Raw genomic sequence first — 21,172 nt, 5'->3', positions numbered from 1 at the left:
TCCCAGTCGAACTGCTGTAGCTCCTGACGTACCCATCTGTGTTTTCTCCCTGTCCTACTGCCTCCAGCATTTTAAGAGCCACCAGGATCTCCGACTCTCCATTAACTGACCTCAGTTCATGTTCCACCACAGCCCAAAGGGTCTTCCCAAAATTCAATGCGATCTTGTGTACCCCAGGCTAGCCTTGAACTCACTAGTAGTCAAGAATGATTTGGACTCCCAATCCTTTTGTCTCTGACTCCCAAATGCTGGGATTACAGGTATGGACTTCACATAATTCTCTTTCTAAAGATTTTTTTTATGTTTTGTTTTTTGGCCTTTTTGAGACAGGGTCTCCCTGTAGCCCCAGCTGGCCTGGAATTCACTATGCAATGCTTGCAGAGGCCAGAGGAGGGCTCTGATCCCCTAGTAATGAAGTTATGGACAGCTGTTAGTTGCCATGCAGGTGCTGGGAACTGAACTTGGGTCTCCTGGAAGAGCACCCAGTGCTCTAAACCACTGAGCCATCCCTCCAGCCCCTAGTTGGGTCTTTTGAGACAGGGTCTCATGTAACCCAGGATGGCCTCAAACACCATATAGCAAAGGATACTCTTGATTCTCCTGCCCAAGTCCCCAGTGCTGGCATTATAGGCATGCTCCAGTGCACCCAGCCTTGGCGTTATGAAACAGTGTCACTGCATAGTTGAAGCTGGCTTCAGATTGACCATCTTCCTGCCTCAACCTCCTAAATGTTGGGAAACCAGGCATGCCCCACCTACCCAGCTCTACTTAAGCACATAGGAGCCAGTGCTATGCTAGACACTGAAAATTCACACGTTACTCAAATATAATTACAAACTAAGAAGTATTCAGGGTAAGGGGTTACTAAATGGCAGCTATTGCCAGATTTGGTGGGGAATGCCTGCCATCCCACCACTCAGGAAGTAGAAGCAGGATTAGGAGTTCACCATATCTTCAACATCCTTTACAAGAGACCTTGTCCAAAAGGAACCAAGTAAATGGTGGCTATTTGGTAAATCCTTGCTTCCTACTTCCTAAAGAAGCCAGGCCAGGTGTGGTGGACGCCTTTAACTTTAATCCCAGCGGGCAGGCTGTGATCTCTGTGAGATTGAGGCTAGCCTGGGCTACATAGTAAGCTCTAGCTGGAGCTACAGAAAAAAACTAGAAACCAGGAGCCCTCAGGCTTCCAGAGCCCCTGGCCCCCATACCTTGCCTTGTGCCCTCTGTTCCCATCTCTATTAACGGCTCCTCCAGAGCACGCCACCGTGAGTAGGATGAGCTTACTCTTCAGCCAAACAGCTGAGCCAGAGAGAGAGCCTCAGCCTCAAAAGACCAGGCCTACCAGCCTGTGCTCTGTGTCACCACACCCAGCTTTTCTCTTTGAATTCTCTCAAACTACTCCAGCCTGCCCTGGGCACCCCACCATTAGTTCTGACGTGGATCTTGGCACCAACCCCACATGTGTGTGAGCCCTCATCCTCTTCACATCGGCAGCCCTCTTGGTGTCCTGTGCAGTGCCACCCGGCCTCTCCAGGCTTTGCTCCCTGCCCCTCTCTTAGCTGTTGAAGCTCTGCACTGCTCTGTGCCTCACACTCCCTCTCCCGCAGGGGCTCAGCCCTCACCACTGTGCCCTCTGTACCAGCTGCGTCAGCATGCCCACATGGTTGGTTCTAGTCATGCTGCTCTGGAGCCTCCTGCCTCTGGAGTCTGCTCCCTCACTGACCTGCCTGGCTGCTGGCCTCAGGCCAGCCTTGCCTTCCACATGTGCCAGGTGCCCTCTTGCATGTGGTATCACCACCCTTCAGTGCCCAGGAACTAACCTAAACATCAACTTGAACTCTTCTTCCTCAGCTCCCAATGTTCCCAGTCGAACTGCTGTAGCTCCTGACGTACCCATCTGTGTTTTCTCCCTGTCCTACTGCCTCCAGCATTTTAAGAGCCACCAGGATCTCCGACTCTCCATTAACTGACCTCAGTTCATGTTCCACCACAGCCCAAAGGGTCTTCCCAAAATTCAATGCGATCTTGTGTACCCCAGGCTAGCCTTGAACTCACTAGTAGTCAAGAATGATTTGGACTCCCAATCCTTTTGTCTCTGACTCCCAAATGCTGGGATTACAGGTATGGACTTCACATAATTCTCTTTCTAAAGATTTTTTTTATGTTTTGTTTTTTGGCCTTTTTGAGACAGGGTCTCCCTGTAGCCCCAGCTGGCCTGGAATTCACTATGTAGACTAGGCTGGGCTTGAACTCACAGAGATCCACCTGCCTCTCACGAGTGCTGGGATTAAAGCTGTGCACCACCAAGCCCAGCTTGATTTATTTGTCAATTTTTTTGATAAGTTTGTGGGGGGGGGGGCTCTTTTTGAGACGGGGTCTTCCTGTAGCCCCAGCTGGCCTGGAATTCACTATGTAGACGAGGCTGGCCTTGAACTCACAGAGATCCACCTGCCTCTGACTCATGAGTGCTGGGATTAAAGCCGCGCACCACCAAGCCCAGCTTGATTTATTTTTATTTTATGTGTATTGAGTGTTTTGCCTGCATGCCTGCAAGTGCACATGCATGCAATATCTGTGGAGGCCAGAAAAGGGCATCAGATCCCCTGGAACTGGAGTTACGGACGGTTGTTAGCCTCCATATGAGTGCTAAGAATCGAACCCAGGTCCTCTGCAAGAGTAGCCAGTGCTCTTAGCCATCTCTCAAGACCCCTTTCTTTTTTGGGGGGAGGGGGTTAGTCTCACTGTGTAGCCCAATCTGACCTCAAATTCAGGATCCTCCTGCCTCAGCTTCCACTTGCTGAGATTACAAGAATTTGCCACCATGCCTGATTCATATTTGACCTTGAGTAGACTCAATAAATATTTCAAGAGTTGAAATGAACTAAGTGGGACCTTTTTCTCCTGTTATTTCTTCCTATGGCAACTGTTCCACCCTGGAGTGAGAGCCAGGAGCAGCCTGAAGGGGCGGTGTCTACACAGGTATGGGGAGGGGGTTACCTGAAGCACTGAAGCTGGAAGTTAGCAGGCACAGGGGCAAGACCCAGAGAACAGGTCAAGGTGGTTGCTGCCAGGTGGGACTTGTCCCCTGCCCAGTTCCTCCATCTGGCCCCTGGATATCCTCTTGCCCTCCGTAGTGTCTGTGGCAAGTCACATGTGGGGTCCAGCAGAGCACCTTGAATACAGGACAAGATGACCGTTTTCATCCCAGCCCTGCCTGATTTTTATTTAAATCTTTCAGGGCTAACCCTGAAAAGTGACCAAAGCCGGGCCCTCAGGTTACTCCAGAAAAGAATCTCAGCTAATCCCATGAGTCAGGCCTGCAGTGCATTTACTAATACATTCCCATTGCACAGGTAAGGGAGTGAAGGAGCCAGGAGTGCAGGGCTGTCCCAGCGGGAAGTGTGATGGCAGTCCTGCTCCCAGGCCACCTTCACTGCTGTATGACCCTGGACAGGTTACTTGAATCTCTTTGTTCTTGAATCTCCCCTGTCTGTAAAATGAGATTCCTAAAATTACTTTCTCCTAGACGTGTAGGAATCTGGTGGAATAATCTACATGAAGAATTATAGGACTGAGTAGATCCTAGCCTGGGTGATCAGGAGGCAGAGACAGGAAGATCTGAGATCAAGTTCTAGGTCAGCTTGGGCAGCATGAGACCCTAGACCCTGATTCAGACACACACACACCCTCAAATTATAATGCAACTTTAAAAACTAAGAGATGTGCTGGGCCACTCCTGTGATCCAAGGAATCAGGTGAGGCAGAAGGATCAGAATTCAAGGTCATCTCCAGCTGTATAGCATGTTCTAGACCATCTTGAGCTACAAGAGACCCTGTCTAGCCTCCCCTGAATTATAATACAACTTTAAAAACTAACAGTGAGGCTGTGTGTGCAGGACCACACCTATACCCAGAATGGCTTTGAACTCCTATAGCCAAGGATGATCTTGAACTTCTCATTCTGTCTCTACCTCCCAAGTGCTGGGATCACAGGTGTGTGTCACCATACCCAACTTTGAAGAATTTTTTAAAAAGATTGATGTGTATATGTCTGTGCCTGTGTGAATTTATGTATACCACATGTGTGCAGGTGCCTGCAAAGGCCAAAGAGGGCACTGGATAACCCAGAACTGGGCTTACAGAAGGTTATAAGCCACCATGTGCATGTTGGGAACCAAACCTGGGTCCTTTGCAAGAGCAGCCAGTACTTTTAACTCCAGCCCCCAAACATTATTTTTTTTAATATTTATTATTATTTTTATTTATTTATTTATTTATTTATTTATTTATTTATTTATTTTTTGGTCTTTTTGAAGCAGGGTCTCCTTGCAGCCCCAGCTGTCCCGGAGCTCACTCCGCCTGTCTCTGCCTCCCGAGTGCTGGGATTAAAGGTGTGCGCCACCATTTTATGTGTACCAGTATATTGCCTGTGTGTATGTGAGTGCACCCATGTCGTGCAATGCCCCGGAGATCAGAAGAGGTCTTTGGATTCCCCTAGAACTGGAGTTAAGGATGGTTTGTAACCGCCATGTGGGTGCCCGGGTCCTCTGCAAGAGCAGTCAGTGCTCTTAACCGATGAGCCATCTCTGCAGCCCCTTGCATTATTTTATTTTTAAAGGCTGCATAGTACCTGGTTACTATGGATGGAGCACACTTTATATTTCAGGAAGTTTTCAGGTTGTTTCTGGTTTGATACTACTGTAGAAAGCCCTGTGGGGAGCAGACCACAAACTAAGCACCTTTATCAGTGTGGCCAGTGAATCCATCAACAAAACTGGGCTCAAAAGGAGACAAAGGGACACACCCAAGGAGGGACTGTGAGAGGGAGACTGAGGTCAGAAAGACACAGAGGCAGGGAAGGCGATAAGAGCTAGATGGAAAGCTGAGAGAGGGCAGAAACTGCTCTTCCAGCAGCCTGGCCACCCGTGACGTGACAAGACTCTTAGGAACACACCCAACAGATAGAGTGCAGCAGAGGTCAGAGTCTCATTAACCAGGATTTTCTGGAGACCACCTTCCTGGAGAAGAGGGGGAGGGGCTGGCTAGAGGAAGTGTGGCTTCCTCTCGTTTTATTATTGCACTTGTGTGATGTGTATGTGTGAGTGCAGGTGCACAAGTGGAGGTCAGAGGACGATGTGGGGGAGTCAGCTCCCCCCCACTGTGGGCTCTGGGACTGAACTCTGGTCTCCAAGCTTGTGTAGCAAGTGCTATTACTCCATGAGATTCTGTTTTATTTATTTTCTTTTTTTTCCCATTTGTTTGATTGTTTTGAGGGTCTCATGTAACCCAGGCTGGCCCTGAACTCCTCCTGATCCCAAGTGCTGGAGTTACAAGTGTGTGTGCCTTTGTAAAGAGGATTCTTTGTTGTTGCTGGACAGTGATGACACACCTTTAACCCCAGCACTCAGAAGGCAGAGACAGGTGGATGTCTGGAAGACCAAGGCCAGCCTGGTCTACATAGTGAGTTCCAGGCCAACTGGGGCTACAGAGAGACCAAGTGCTGGGAAGCCCCTCATTTTTTGTTTTGTGTTTTTTAAATAGAATCTCACTTCGTAGCCCAGCTTAGCATAGAACTCACTGTGTGACTCAGGCTAGGTTCCTGCCTCCCCTCCCAAGTGCTGTGATTACTAGTATAAGCCACCACACCCTGTTTGAACCAGTTTCTAAGCTTTGCTCAAGATTTAACAATTTCCAGATAATGTTTAACAAGTTCTATACAGTCTTATGCTAAAAATTTGCTGTCTGAAATCAAATTTAATTTGAACATCTGTACTTAATCTGGCAGACCTATCTCTACGATAAGTAAGAAAGGTGCGCTTATCATAGGATTCCCCCTAGGGAGGGTGTGCCTACCTGCGTAGCAAGCACCTTTAACCTGAAGCCCTGGGTTCAGTACCCAGGACCACATACACTGGATGTGGTGGTGCACACCTGTTATCCCAGCACTTGGGAGGTGGAGGCAGGAGGATCAGAAGTTTTCAAGGCTTTACCTAGGCTTCATGACCCTGCCTCCCTCCCCTCCAAAAAATCAAAATCCTGCCAGTCTTCAAAACGTCGGGGCCCAGTGCCTGTTCCCCCTCAGCCTTGTAGCCTCTGCATCCAGAAGACTTTTTTCTGGAACACCCATCTGCTCCTGGGCTCCATAGTCACGTCACCTGCCCCTACAGCAAGATTCCAAAGGGCCTGTTCCTTCTCTCCCTCCCTCTCTTGTCTGGGCCTGGCCCAGCTTCACACTTCCCCTGCTCGGGGACCTCACCTGTGTGTTACTGGCCATCCTTCCCGGCCACCAAGACTCTGACGATCTTGCCTGTGGACCAGGGCTTCCTTTGGGGACCCTACTGATACCTGGCAGAGATCTGGGAGATGGATTTGAGACGCATGTACACAGAATGTCTGGCAGCCTGACTGCCACCCAAAGGCCTGGAGCTCCCTTAGAACATCCCAGTGGCCTCCCTGAGCCTAGAGCTACAGAGGGGCAGCTTCCCAGGGAGAGGAAGACTAGCAGGTGTGCCATGAAGGCGCTGAGAGCCTGGCCTCATAGTGTCCACCCTCCATGTCTGAGACAATTTCCTTTTCTCCCATTCCAAAACTCCTTCAGAACTGGGCAGACTAGGGTGGTTGGTTGCTTTCTTCTCTCACTGAACCCAGGAAGGAAACCAGCATCAAGGGCGTTCAACCCTTTGCTCCTGCGTGTGTTTCCTTGTGCATGCTAGACTCATTTACTTTTGGTTGTTGAACTCCTTTTTCTGAGACAGGGTCTCACTATGTAGACCAGGCTTGGGTTCACATTCACAGAGGTCCGCCTGCCTCTGCCTCCTGAGTGCTGGGATCAAAGTGTACAGCACTGTACCAAGTAACTTAAGTTTCTTTTTTTTGTGGTTGGACTTTCCTGTTGTTGTTAGTGGAGAAGTATTTTACTTGAAAAGGTAAGAGATGTATCTAAAATAAAATGACCAGGGCTGGAGAGATGGCTCAGTGGTTAAGAGCACTGGCTGCTCTTGCAGAGGACCCTGGCTCAGTTCCCAGCACCCACATAGTGGTTAACAATCTTCTGGCCTCCACAATCACTGCATGCACATGGTGCACTTACATACAGGCTGATAAAACACTCATACACACAAACATAACAATAAATAAAATAATCAAAAAGGGGAGGGATAAGGCTAGCGGCAAGATAACTCAGTGAGTAAAGTGAGTTCCAGCCCAGGAACCCACAAGGAGGAAGGAAATAAAAGACTCCCGAAAGTTGTCCTCTGATCTCCATGTGCGTACACACGCACGCACACACACACACAATTTATTTTATTTAAATTTTTTTTTATATTTTATTATTTTTATGTGTACACGTGTATTGCCTGCATGTAGGTAAGCGCACCCATGTCGTGCAATGCCTGTGGAGGACAGAAGAGGCTATTGGATCCCTGGAACTGGAGTTATGGACAGTTGTTAGCTGCCATGTGGGTGCTGGGATTCGAACCCGGGTCTTCTGCAAGAACAACCAGTGTTCTTAACTACTGAGCCATCTCTCTAGCCCCCCCACACAAAATTTTTTAAAAATTACCTTTGTAGAACATGACCCCCCCTTTCCACCCTGTCTCCACTCCCCTCAGAAGCAGCAGGGTGTTCTTGGGACTCCCTAACCTCCAGCTGTCCTGTTCTGCATAGCAGGCTGAGGTTAGGCTGTCGCCTGAACAGCTGGGTCATTTCATTCAGCTGATGCACTGCACATCTGCTACAGTGCAGAACCTGCTCTAAGTACCCATATTCCAGTACTGGACAAGCTGGATGAACCTCTGTCCATTTGCAGACAGAGCACAGAGTAAAAGTGAGTAACAGAGTTCCTTTTTTTTCACATAAGGTCTTGGGTGGGCCAGAATGTTCTGGAACTTCTAATCTTCCTACATCCCTGCATCTACCTCTTAAGTGCTGGGATTACAAGTGTGCACCACCACGCCTAGCTTGAGTCATGGAATTCTTTGGTGATTAACATGAATTGGGTTAATGAGGCTACCTGGTAACTGGGGTTCCAAGCTTGAATTACCTGTCATTAAATCCACTGTAAAAGGCAATCATGGCTGGAGGGCCACACAAAAGCCAACCTCAGGGCCAGGAATATAGCTCAGTGGTAGACTCCTTGCCTAGCATGTGTGAGGCCCTACATTCAATTCCCAGCAACACACACACACACACACACGAGAGAGAGAGAGAGAGAGAGAGAGAGAGAGAGAGAGAGAGAGAGAGAGAGAAAATCAACCTTAGGTCAGACCTGGCCCACACACAGGAGTTTGTCAACTGCTGCTCTAAATTGTGATCAAAATAAGTAAAACCTTCACTGGGTCAGACAGTGAGGCTGTGGGAACATTGGGTAGGAGAAAAGTGGTTCCAGGGAGCTCAGACAAGGAGGTAAGGGGACGAGCTGTTTGGACCTCTGGGAAGAGCACTGCACAGAAAGGGAACCTCAGGGGGCTGGAGAGATGGCTCAGTAGTTAAGAACACTGACTCTTCTTACAGAAGACTCGGAGTTGAATCCCAGCACCCACATGGTAGCTAACAACTGTAGGTAACTCCAGTTCCAGAGGATCCAACAGCCTTTTCTGTCCTCCACAGGTATTCACTGCTCAACGTCGGTGCATTTACCTATATGCAAGCAATACATGCATACACATAAAAATAGTAAATACAAAAAAAATATTTTTTTTGGTCTTTTTTGAGACAGGGTCTCTCTGTAGCCCCAGCTGTCCTGGAGTCACTATGTAGACCAGGCTGGCCTTGAACTCACAGAGATCCGCCTGCCTCTGTCTCCCAAGTGCTGGGATTAAAGGTGTGTGCCACTACACTCAGCTTAAATAAAATATATTTTAAAAAAAGAATGCATCCTGTGTTTGCAGAGAAACTGAATGCTGTTCCTAGGACCCATGTTGGACAGCTCACAACCACTTGTAAGTCCAGCTCAGGGGATCTGACACTTCATTCATGTGCATATATCCCACCCCCACATATACACATATTTTTTAAAAATAATATTCCAGGACAGCTGGGGCTACAGGGAGACCCTGTCTCAAAAAGAACAACAAAAAAAAAATTATTTATTTTTTCTTTTACAGGACTGGAGCAATGGCTCAGTGGTTAAGCACTGGCTGTTCTTGTTCCCAGCATCTACAAAACAATCCCAGCTCATGATGGTCCATCATGCCAGTTCCAGGGAATCTGACACCCATGTGTGGTACACATTCAAAATAAAACTAAGCAAATTTTAAAAATAATAGTAAGCAACTTTTAAAATAATAAATAGGGGCTGGAGAGATGGCTCAGCGGTTAAGAGCATGACTGCTCTTGCAGAGGACCTGGGTTCGCTTCCCAGCACCCACGAACCATCCTTAACTCCAGTTCCAGGGAAATCCGAAGCCCTCTTCTGACCTCTGCAGCATTGCACGACACAGGTGCACTCACATACATGCAGGCAATACACTCATACACATAAAATAAAAATAATAAAATATTAAAAAGTAAATAAATGAAAATAAAGTAAAAATACAAAAAGAAAAAAAGGAATTGGAAGTTTATCATCTTGATGACCAAAGGACTTGAAAAATAGTTTAACAAAGAAGAAATGGAAATAGCTTTGCAGCTCAGGTTGAGTTAGACAAAAACCAGAAAGATGCAAATAAACTCCTTCCCTGTACTTAAAATGCAGATGACAGCAAGGAAACCCTAATTTCCCTTATCAGATGGGCAAAGATAAAAACAGAATTAGACAATAGCCTGTTTGGGGAGAGTTTTGAAAAAGAACCCTCAGTCCTGGAGGTTGGGACAGTGACAAATTTAACCTTTTGGAGGGCATTTAGACAAATCTATCAACATGTTTATGCAACATTCTTATTAGACCTGCAGAACTGAGGTGGGTGGATGAGCCATTCACTGAAATTGCTCCATTCTGTATGGCAGCAAAAAATTGTAATCTAACCTAAATTCCCATCATGAGTCCTCTTGTTAGGTAAATCATGTGATCATAGTCTAATCCTTAGAATAAAAGTCTGGGGCCAGGTCTCAAGGTCCAGGCTGTAATCCCAGCTACTTGGGAGGCTGAGACAGGAAGATCACAAATCCAAGGCCATTCTGGGCAATTGCCCCAGATCCTGTTTGTTTGTTTTTTAAAAAAAAAAAAAAAACACCAAAAAGAGAGCTGGCAAATGGCCCAGTGGGTAAAGGTGTTTGCTACAAAAGCTTGGCAATTTGAGTTCAATCCCCAGAACCTACCTAAAGGAGGAAGCAGAGAACCAACTCCACTAAGTTGTCTTCACATGTGCACTGTGGCATACACAACAATAACATCAATTTAGCTGGGCTGTGGTGGTGCACAACTTTAATCACAGCACTTGAGAAACAGAGGCAGGCAGAGCTCTGTGAGATCAAGGCCAGCCTGGTCTACATAGTGAGCTCCAGGACAGCTGGGGCTATAGGGAGACCCTGCTTCAAAAAGACAAAAAAGAAAAAATCAGTTAAAAAAAAATAAAAAGATGCCAGGCACACGCCTTTAATCCCAGCACTTGGGAGGCAGAGGCAGTTGGATCTTTGTGAGATCAAGGCCAGCCTGGTCTACAAGGGAATTCCAGGCCAGCTGGGACTACAGAGTAAATAAATAAATAAATAAATAAATAAATAAATAAATAAATAAATAAATAAATAAATAAATGAGAGCTGAAGACCTAGCTCAGTGGTAGAAGGCTTGCCTACCATATGTAAACCCCGGGGTTGGATCCCCAGCACAACACACACACACACCCTGCTAGCCTAAGATTTACTATGTAGACCAAGCTGGCCTCCATCTCAGAGAGAGCTCTACGTGCCTTCGCCTCCTAAGTGCTGGGGTTAAAGGTATATGCCACCACGTAAGGCTGGTACTTTGTTCTTAAGGGCCTGAGGTTCAGTCCTCAACACCAAAAACAAGTGATCAAGCCTCATGGCCCAAACCTATAATCCCAGCATCCAGGAAGCACAGGGAGGGGACCAAAATTAAAAGTTCAAGTTTGAGGTCAGCTTGGTCTACAAAGTGAGAGTTCTAGGCAGGCCAGAGCTACATTGTGAGATCCTGTCTCAAACAAAACAGCCAACAAAATACAAAACAACAGCAAATCCACACAATAGCAGCAAAACCCAAAGTTCAAAAGATTAAGGCAGCTTCACACAGCTGGACCTGGAGGGAAAACCTATAAGTTACTCAGGGGTCTGCTGCAGGAGGTTCAAAAGTTTAAGGTTAGGATCTCAGTGAGATCCTGTCTCACAATAAAAAGGGCTTAAAAAGGGCTGAGGATATAAAGTGCCTGCCCAGCATGTGCAAGGCCCTGGATTCTCATCCGAAGCACCACACACACTTAACAACAAAAGCCCCAACATGTAGTAGTTAGAAAGAGGAGGAAGGGAATGGAGGGGGCAGGAGAGGGCAACGGGGGTCCAATATAATCAAAATCTTTTTATACATGCATGAAAATGTCTTAATGAAACCCATTATTATGTGTAATTAATACATGCTAATAAGAACTTGCCAAAAAAAAACCCACAACCCTGCCAACACACCAGGATGTGGTGGTCAGCCTCTGCTGCCTAGTGAGTTCAAAGCCAGCCTGGACTATGTGAGACTGTCTCAAAACAACACTGTTACTGCATAGCATTATCTAGCATGAAGATACCCATCCGTGGTGACAAAGGGTGGTTCTGTTAATAAACATACATGTATATGTGTCTAACCCCTAGCCTATCGTTTGTCTGGAGACTCCTTCCATAGCTATGGTCTGGGATGGAGGGAGATTTCCTTTGGTTGGTTGTAAATCATATCTTTAGTCTTCTGGAAAGGAACACGTGTAGAAAATATAGGCCATCTATTCAAACGTATCTTCTTTCCAGAAGCCCTTCCTGGTTACATTAAAAGGCTCCGATTTCCCTCCGAAGCACCTGCGCGGGGGTTTTTACGCCCGCCAATGTGACATGGACCGCGACAGTCGCAGGGAAGCGCCTTGGCCACCAGAGGGCGGAGGAGGACTGCGCGGGGCGAGGGGAGGACCGGCGGGGAGCAGGGGGCGCAGAGCTTGGGAAGCACCAACAGCACCGCAGCATCCAAAGGGTCACCTGCACCAGCACATTCCAGGAACCTAGCACTCGGGAAGCTGAGGCAAGAGGACACCCAATATGAAACTAGCCTGGTAGAGAGACCTCATAAAAACCTGGGCCTCCCTGCCAGAAGATTCAGGCCTCCTGCCTGCACCTGGGAGCTGGTTCTCGGTCCCTGAGCTTCCCCTAGCAGGAGAGACTGGAGACCGCCTGCTGGGAAGCCGCGCCTGGATAACTGAGATATCCTCCAGCCTGGTTCACCTGTCAGACATCTGAGATAGCAGAGGCTGGGTCTCAGCCCAAGCTGGCCTTGAACTCCATGGGTAGCTGAGGATGACCTTGAACTCTAGGTCCTCCTGAGGGCTAAGATTATAGGCTTACACCACCACATTCAGATAGCCACCTACTTCTTGAGACAAAGTTTCAACTTTGTAACCCTGGCTGGCCTGGAACTCCCTATGTAGACCAGGCTGGGCTGGAACTCAGAGAGTTCCACCTGCCTCTGCCTCCCCAGTGCTAGGATTAAAGGCCTGGGCCACTATACTGGGTTTAGCTACCTATTCTTTACAGTCAGGGCCTAGGTAATTTCCACCTGAAAGAGCCCCCTGGAGTTGATTTGATAATCAGTCATTCACCAAGTGCTGGGCCAGGTCTCCACTCCCTGCTTTGACCATGACTGAATGGCATTATGGGGTGGAAAGGGGTACTGAGGGCAGGGTAGGTCCTGTTTAGCTCAGTTCTCTGGTGGAGGTTGTGTGTGTTTTGTTTTTCATTGTGCTGGAGAGTGAACCTAGGGCCTCCTGAATGCATAATATTTTGGATGTGTTAAATATGTCATTCTAAGGCTGGTCATTCTAAGGGGCTCAGTTATGTGTTAAATATGTCATTCTAAGGTTGGTCAGTGGGGCTCACCTAAGCACACATGAAGTCCTGGGTTTGATCATCAGCATTTCCTAAAACTGGGCATGGTAGTACACACCTGTAATCTCAGCACTCAGAAGGTAGAAGAGGAGGAAAAGGACTTTGAGGCCATTCTAGGATACAGAGCAAGTCTGAGGGCAGCCTGGGCTAGAGACCCTATCTCAAACAATAAAAAAATCAAAAGAATTTGGGGGCTCTGGATGTAGCTCAGTTGGTAGGGTGCCTGTGTAGCATGTAGCATGCACACAGCCCTGGGCTTCATATCCAGCACCGAATACACTGGTTGTGCACCTGTTATCTCAGCACAGGGTCACTGGATGCGGGAAGATCAGCAAGTCAAGGAGACCCTGTCTCAAAAAAAAAAAAAAATAGTAGGCTGGGTGTGGTGGTGCATGCCTTTAATCCTAGAACTGGGGAGGCAGGTGCCTTTAAAAAATAAATTAAGGCCTGGGCGTGGTGATGCCTGCTTTTAATCCCAACACTTGGGAGGCAGAGACAGATGGATCTCTGTGAGTTCCAGGCCAGGCTGGTCTACATAGTGAGTTCCAGGCCAGCTGGGGCTACAGGGAGACCCTGTATAAATCCAATAAACTCCACACCTCTGCTTCTGGCTTCCTATGTGCAACACTGTGTTTTGAGGTTTATTCCTGTTCCATTCATTGTTTTTTGCTTATATTTTACTCTGCTTCTCTTTTTTTCCTGACTTTTTTTCTTTTAAATAATAAAGGTGGCATACCTTCTGCCTTTTTTGGGGGGGGGTCTGGCAGGAAAGCCTTATTTTAGAAAATTTTACTTATTTTTATTTTATGTGTATGGGTAGTTTGCCTGTTTGTATGTAAATGCTCCCGAGTCATACAGTGCTGGTAGATGCCATAAGAGGGTGTCAGATCCCCTGGAACTGGAGTTACAAACGGTTGTAAGCTGCCATGTGGGTGCTGGGAATCAAACCAGGTCCTCTGCAAGAACAGCCAGAGCTCTTACCCATGGAGCCATCCTCTCCAACCTCCTTTCTTTTTCTTTTTTTCTTTTTTGACAAGGTCTCACTATGTAGCCCAGGTTGGCCTTGAACTCCTCCAAAGTGCTGGGAATACAAGCGTGGATGGCATCTCCTGCTGTAGTTACTTTTTATTGCTGTATAGGTCTTCAGTTGTGGGTTTGCGGTTCAGTTTGTTGATCTAGGCTATGATCTAGTCTACTGTGGATAAACATCTCGTTGGTATATGGGGGTTTTGTGGTTTCTTTTTGCTATTAAGAACACAGGTATCAAGATTATTCTTTTGTTTGGACTGGGTTTGGGGCTAGGTTTGGATTCTTTTAACTCTGGTTGCTCTTTAGAAGTACCAAGGGAGTTTTTTGTTTTTCTTTTAAAAGCTGGTGGCAACTTCCCCACCCCAGATAATTAAATCAATTAAATCAGGATGTGTCTTCAGGTGAGGGCAGGCTTCAGGCTTAGGTGTTTTTAGACACTCTCTAGGAAAACCACATCTGAGAACCTCTGGGTGGCAGCCAGCCTAGGAAGAAGGCTTGTCCGGTGCAGAGAGTCACCTGTCAGGCCAAGTCACACTTTTCCCAAGTGACTGTGCCTATTCACACTCCCACAAGCTCTTCATCCTCATCAACACTTGGATTGACCAAGGTTTTACTTTTTGGCCTTCAGGCAGGTGTGAGGGTGTGAAATGGCCTCTCCTTGCCAGTTTCATTTACATACTAATGAGGGGGGGGGCTGTTGCTGCTGAAACAAAGGATGAGAAGAAGCTACTAGCCAGGTGAGGAGGTTTGAGGAGCGGAGGGTGGATGGCAGGTGCCTCAGTCCTGAGGAAGGAAAGCGTTGTGTTGGAGGAACATAAAGAGTGGGTCCTTGTGATTAGGTGAGAGGGAAGACAAGGTCAGCAGGAGTTCGCTGAGTGGTCAGGACAGGGGAGAAGTGGGAAGAAGTGAGAGGAGGGTCTTCTCTGGCTAGTAGCAAGTATAGACATTCATGAACTAATCTGAGGTGCAGGCAGAATGTTCTGTATAGTGGCCACCTGTTGTCTGACAACCCTCTCCCGAAGGCAGTGAAGAGTGTTCTGTTCATGTGAGACCCTCAGCACCTAGGGATCAAAACAGTCTTGTTGTTGATAAGGGGGACCCAGAGGTTTCCACAGCCCTTACATTTTACAGGTGTTTGTAGCCCTCTGGGCTGTGGGCTTGGGTTCTAGGGCCAGCCTAGTGCTAGGTGGCAGCGCTCCTCCCTGTGATTCTTCCAACACAGGACACAGGATTCTCAGAGCCGTTATGAGACCCACCTTTGCTACCTCTGCCTCCCACATGCCCTCAGTAGTGTTTCACAACGCACCTCTAAATAGGGCCCTCCTCAGCTGAAAATCCTCCCGTGGCTCCCCAGTGCCCTGAAGGCAAAGTCCAAACTCCTTGGAGACCCCTCTTCGCAGTCAGCAAATCCGACCCCTCCAGGCCTGCCCACCCCACCCCCACCCCCACCTCTGGGAGTTGCTCTTAGAGGCTCTGCAGAAGTTACTGATTCTTACTTCGGGCCTTCCCCTCCGTGTTTCTTCACTTCCTCTGGGAAGTCATCCCTGACCCCCTGTCAGGTGACCGCCTCTTGACTGTCACAGTCTCTCTCCCACCTCCCTCCATCAAAGCACACTGTCTTTTTGCATCATAATCCTCTGTTTGCTTCCTCTCCCCCACCGGACTGGAAGTCAGAGACCTGAGTGTTTTGTTCGGGGCAGTATAGGCAGCTCCTAGTGGGTGCTAGGTGAGCATGTGCGAAGGAAGGGAATCAATGCAATTTTTTTGGCGAGCAGACTGCATTGCATAGAAGCCAGCAGCAGCCCCTTAGCACCCTCCGTGCCCTGCTCTCCGCAAAGCGTCAGCGGGAAGGAAATTCCCTTTCCCTTCCCCAGCCCAGGGCAGAGGTGTTTTAGCGAAGGGCAGGTGTCCGGGCCGCGAGGCGTCGCCAGGGGGCGCCCGAGGCGCTCGGACCGGGCGGCGGCGCGGGGTGCTGCGGGGCGGGCCGGGGTTCCCTTCTCGCCGAGCTCCAGCCCGCCAGGGAGGAGCCCGCGGCCGGATCCCAGCGCCACGCGGCGCGAACCCCGCCAGCCCGGGCGCACCTGCTTGGGGCGTGGCCTCGGGCGAGGGCGCCGCTCGCCATTGGCGCAGCGTTGACAAAGGGGCGTGATCTCCCGTGGGCCCGCCCCTCCAGGCCCCGCCCCCGCCCGCGTACTTAAAGGAGTTGGCCGGGCGTCTTCGACTCACACACAGTGCGGCAGCCCGGCCAGGCGAGCAAAGCTGCTCGCCGCCTCTGCGCGACCCTGCAACCCCGGCTGCCCCGGCCACCTCGGCCACCATGCCGCGCTCCTTCCTCGTCAGGAAGCCGTCCGACCCCCGCCGGAAGCCCAACTACAGCGAACTGCAGGACGCGTGTCTGGGTGGGTGATGGGGTGTTGGGAACTCGGGTGGGGGGCGTCCGGGAAGGAGAGGAAGGACGTGGTGGGGCAGGGACGACAGGTGGATCCAGAGCCCCGGATCTTGGCGGATGGGGGAGAGCTGGGGTCCCAGAGGACCCATGGTCCGCAGCGGGGAGCCTCCGCGAGTGTAGACCGGACAGCAGAGTCCGGAGTCCAGGTGGGGGAGGGGCGGGGGCGGGGTAGCAGGCTGAGGGTGCCCCCATCTCGGTGCCCCTCTGTGGGGTCCTCCTGGCTCCCCGGTGGGCTCACACTGGCCCCTGATCGAAAACCGGATCAGCCTGACCCTCTGCCCTTCCCTCTGCCCGCAGAGTTTACCTTCCAGCAGCCCTACGACCAGGTCCACCTGCTGGCCGCCATCCCTCCGCCCGAGGTCCTCAACCCCGCCGCCTCTCTGCCCACCCTCATCTGGGACTCGCTCCTGGTGCCCCAAGTGCAACCGGTTGCCTGGGCCTCCCTTCCGCCCCGGGAGAGCCCCAAGGCGACAGAGCTGACCTCCCTGTCGGATGAGGACAGCGGCAAAGGCTCCCAGCCGCCCAGCCCGCCCTCGCCGGCCCCCTCGTCCTTCTCCTCCACCTCCGCCTCTTCCCTGGAGGCTGAGGCCTTCGTTGCCTTCTCCGGCTTAGGCCAACTGCCCAAGCAACTGGCTCGGCTCTCGGTGGCCAAGGACCCCCAGTCCCGGAAGGCCTTCAATTGCAAATACTGTAACAAGGAATACCTCAGCCTGGGCGCCCTGAAGATGCACATCCGCAGCCACACGCTGCCCTGCGTCTGTGGGACCTGCGGGAAGGCCTTCTCCAGGCCCTGGCTGCTGCAGGGCCACGTCCGCACCCACACTGGTGAGTCTTCCCATATGCACACTGCCTCCTGATCTCCCTGCCCTGAGTGCTGAGCCTGGCCTGCTTGGCCCCTGGCCCTGGTGGGCTCACACTTGCTTCTCCTGCCCGTAACCACATCAGCCTGACCCTGCCAAGCAGATGGTAAATAGACAGGTTCTATACACAGCCAGCTCCTTGCAGCTTTTAGGTGGGGAATAAAGGGGGACCCATCCTGCTCCCCCTCCTTCTACCCAGCTAGACAGGACTGTTGTCAGATTCTCCTCCATCTGGCCCTGAATTCTGAGTTGAGAACTAAAACAAGCCCAAGAACACCTTGTGGGTTTCTGTACAGACTAAATGGAAGAATGTGGAAAGCAGGTGAAGTGTGAGATGTAGGAGCAGCTCAAAAAAAAAGGGTTAGCTGGTGCTCTGTGACCTTGGGCAAGTGATTTAACTTCTCTGAGCCTTAGGATTGGGATGGTCCAGGCCTTAGGGAGTGACTATGAAGGTGGTTAACCGCTTGGATATTTTATCTAGATACTTTATCACTATGCTACTTAGGTCTGTTTTCACCTCTCCCACTCAGGGCTGCAGCCCAAGAAAGGACTTTGCCAGTATCTCAAAACCACCATGCTGGATATGTGGGAAGCTTTCCAGAAAGGAGGGAAAGCAATATACAATCTTGATGGTGAAGGCTGCTGTTTTGGGGTGATCTAAAGAGTGAGTTGGAGAAAGTTCAAGGGTCACAGCTATCAAGCCTTGGGGCCCTGAGCTGGCCAGTTGGAGATGGAATTCTACTACATCTCCTGTTGTGGGCCAGAATTGGAGTAGTGAGGGCTGGTGAGGTGAGAGGTGGCATTTTGTAGGTCTTATTGGCATCCTTAGTTCATGAATAAGGCTGCCCATTTCTCTTCCTCTGGGCACACATTGTCCCAAATTTAAAGGTTAACTGCCTGGCCTCCTGCTGCCAGGCTCAAGGGAGCTCTCCTTTGGTCCTGGGCTGCCTCCCATCAGCAGGGACCTTATTTTAATGTAAAGGCATGGCTCAGACAAAACCCCTGTTGAAATGCACCACCCTGTCCCCATGGAGTCCTATTGTGTGTCTTAATGGTGGCTCAGGGGTGGGGGTTGGGAGGGGTGGAGCAGGTGCATGGGGCAGTGGTGCCCAGCACCTGTTCCGGCCGCAGCTGCTGGCCTGCTGCGTGGCAGGCCCCTTTAATCCAGGGGGTATCGCATGTACAGTGCCCCCCCTTGGCAGCCTTTGTCCCCGCCGGTCTGGTGCCGATTTCACACTTGCCAGGAACATCATAAAGGCGTCTGGGAGGTGGAGATCTGTGAGAAGCGGGGGTCTACACTTCCTGGGCATGCCCACAGGCTCCCCCTCTACCCCATCCCATCCTGTAATTCCCCTCCACACTATGTTCAAATTTACCCCTTCCCTGCTAACTGGCAGTAAAGCTCTGGGGATGTCATTGCCCCCAACTCATGGGGCCTCTACCCAGGTCTACATCCACGTAGGCAGAGCTGGGTTATGCAGAGGAGTCTTGTTGGAAACCTGCAGGTTGCTGTGGTACTCCATCATGGTGGACATCCTTCCCCAGGGTTCTGGGGCTCCCTGCTGCCGGGTGGTGTGTTTCCATGGGTATGTGCCCCTAGCATGGAGCCAGCTCTGATCTAAACACCTGCTGAGTGGGTGGGTCCCACAGGAGCCCTCCTGGGACTCCCGGAGGCCCAGCATACTTCATTCAGCAGCTCTTGAATTCCAGCCCTACCTAGGATCCAACCAAAGGGTCATGACCTGTGGGCTAGCTGGTTAAGAGGGAGGACAGAGGGGAAGGGACCCCTCTTGTTCTTGAAGGATATTCAGTTTTATGAATAGTGCTTGGCACTTAATAGGACTTCAACAGATACTTGATTTTGTTATTTTGTAGCCCAGGCTGGGCTTAAATGTGAGATCTTTTTCCCTCTGCCTCTCTAGCACTGAGATTGTGTGAGCTACCATGCTCAGTCAGTCCCTACCCCTTCTTTAAGGCACATTTGTTGATTTTTGTGAACATTTATTGAGCACTTCTGTACACAGCGTCCATCTTTAGTACAACCTTGGCTGGGCAGATGGGGTTTCAGGGTCCCGTGTCTGTAGACCCTAGCTGGGTTTGAGTAAGCTGAAGAGAGCTTCCCCACCATCACTAGACTGGTCTGGTAGGGGGACAGTCAGGAAACTTGGGATTTCAGTGCTGTAGGTTGCTGGGCCCAGAGGAGTGGCTTTACCAGCTCTGGTGGGGGTGGGGAGGCCTCTCCATGCTGCCTCTTAAGCTTTGTCCCAGACAAAGTAAATCAAGGAATGACTGACTGATAATACAAACACCAGCCACAGCCTCCCCTGGTGAAGCCACAGTATGCACAGTAGTTAAAACCAAGGACTGGAGACCTTTTGGGTGACCTGGAACCTGCTGCTTACCTTCTGTGCCTCGGTCTCCCCATCTTTAATATGAGGATCACAGAAGGGTCAAGTGACGAGGTAATCAGTAAAAGGATTTTCTGTACCTGCCAGTTGGGGAAGACTTGATCACTCCCATTCTGTGAGGGAGCCGGGACGGCGGGGGGTGGGGGTCCCTCAGCAAAACCTCTGGTCCTCGGGACAGCAGAGCAGGTAATAGCAGAGATTTAGGGCATGGTAGATGTAGCATGGCCTGGCTCTGCTGGGCTCACAGGATACATCAGGGCCAAGCAGGCCTCTCGAACCTTCTGGTGTCTCCTCAGGTGAGAAGCCTTTCTCCTGCTCCCACTGCAGTCGAGCCTTCGCCGACAGATCCAACCTGCGTGCCCATCTGCAGACCCACTCGGATGTTAAGAAGTACCAGTGCCAGGCATGTGCCCGCACCTTCTCCCGAATGTCCTTGCTTCACAAACACCAAGAATCTGGCTGCTCTGGGGGCCCACGCTGACCCTACCGCCTCCCAGCATCTCCCTGGTTCTAGAAGGAGCCTGTCCTCCTCACTGCCCAGATTCCCTCCAGTCGCTTATCTGACTGTCTTGGTCCACAGACTCTGCTGAGGCCATATCTGGTTTTGGTCTTTGCCTGGCTCTCTGGCCATCTCTGCAGACAGCAGATGGAGGGCCGTGGGCCTTGGAGTCCTCCCAGCCACTCAGCATTCCCGAGATGGAGCCTCTGTTGGGTGTGTGTGTCCAGAGCTGTCTGGACACAGCTGCTTTGAGCCACAGGACAGAAGCCAACCCACTGGCTTGGAAGCTCCCACCCCACTCAGGGGACCACACTCCCCTACCTCCCTCAAGGAACGCTCAGGCCACCTTCCTTGAGGTGGGACAAAAACTATGCAATAATCCCACCTGTCAGGTGGTTGCTGGACACAGTGTCCAGACCTTCAGATGGCTCTGGGCCTGGGCAGCTATTTCAGCCCCCTTTGTCCTGGTGACACCTGTTTCACAGCAGTTTAACAGTGTCTCAGAAGGGACCATGAGTAATGGCCATCACTTGTTAAGGGCCAGGTGGGTGGGGTGCTTCAGCCTGACCAATGTGTCTCCCAGAACTATTTTGGGGGCCCAACAGGTGGGTCTGGGAGGAAGATGTTTACATTTTAAAGGTACACTGGTATTTATATTGTAAACAACATTTTGTATTGAAACATTTTGTATAGTTATATGTACAGTTTATTGATATTCAATAAAGCAGTTAATTTATATATTAAAAAATTCTCTGCTTGGTGGTATGGGAGGGGCATGGATTAGATATTTCTGACAGGGTCTTAAATCTTGTTCTTTGGAATTCTGACTCCGTCATGGTCCCTGTGGGAACTGGCTTGCCCAGCCTGGGTGTCTTGTCCAGAGTAAGCAGTAGGAATAGTG

The 21,172-nt window shown here is 50.1% G+C and overlaps 1 protein-coding gene across 1 annotated transcript; it reads left to right on the top strand.

The window, feature by feature from the left end:
- Window positions 1-16,284: 16,284 nt before the first annotated feature.
- Window positions 16,285-20,623, top strand: Snai1 (snail family transcriptional repressor 1). Its single transcript, XM_008835165.3, has 3 exons — window positions 16,285-16,454; window positions 16,802-17,329; window positions 20,069-20,623. Exons 1-3 carry the CDS (start codon window positions 16,373-16,375, stop codon window positions 20,251-20,253), a joined length of 795 nt encoding a protein of 264 aa, XP_008833387.1. The 5' UTR covers window positions 16,285-16,372; the 3' UTR covers window positions 20,254-20,623.
- Window positions 20,624-21,172: the final 549 nt, after the last annotated feature.

The sequence above is a fragment of the Nannospalax galili genome, unplaced genomic scaffold (assembly GCF_000622305.1).
Source record: "Nannospalax galili isolate Female #2095 unplaced genomic scaffold, S.galili_v1.0 scaffold596, whole genome shotgun sequence".
NCBI lineage: Eukaryota > Metazoa > Chordata > Mammalia > Rodentia > Spalacidae > Nannospalax > Nannospalax galili.
This window is presented reverse-complemented; position numbering and strand designations above follow the sequence as displayed.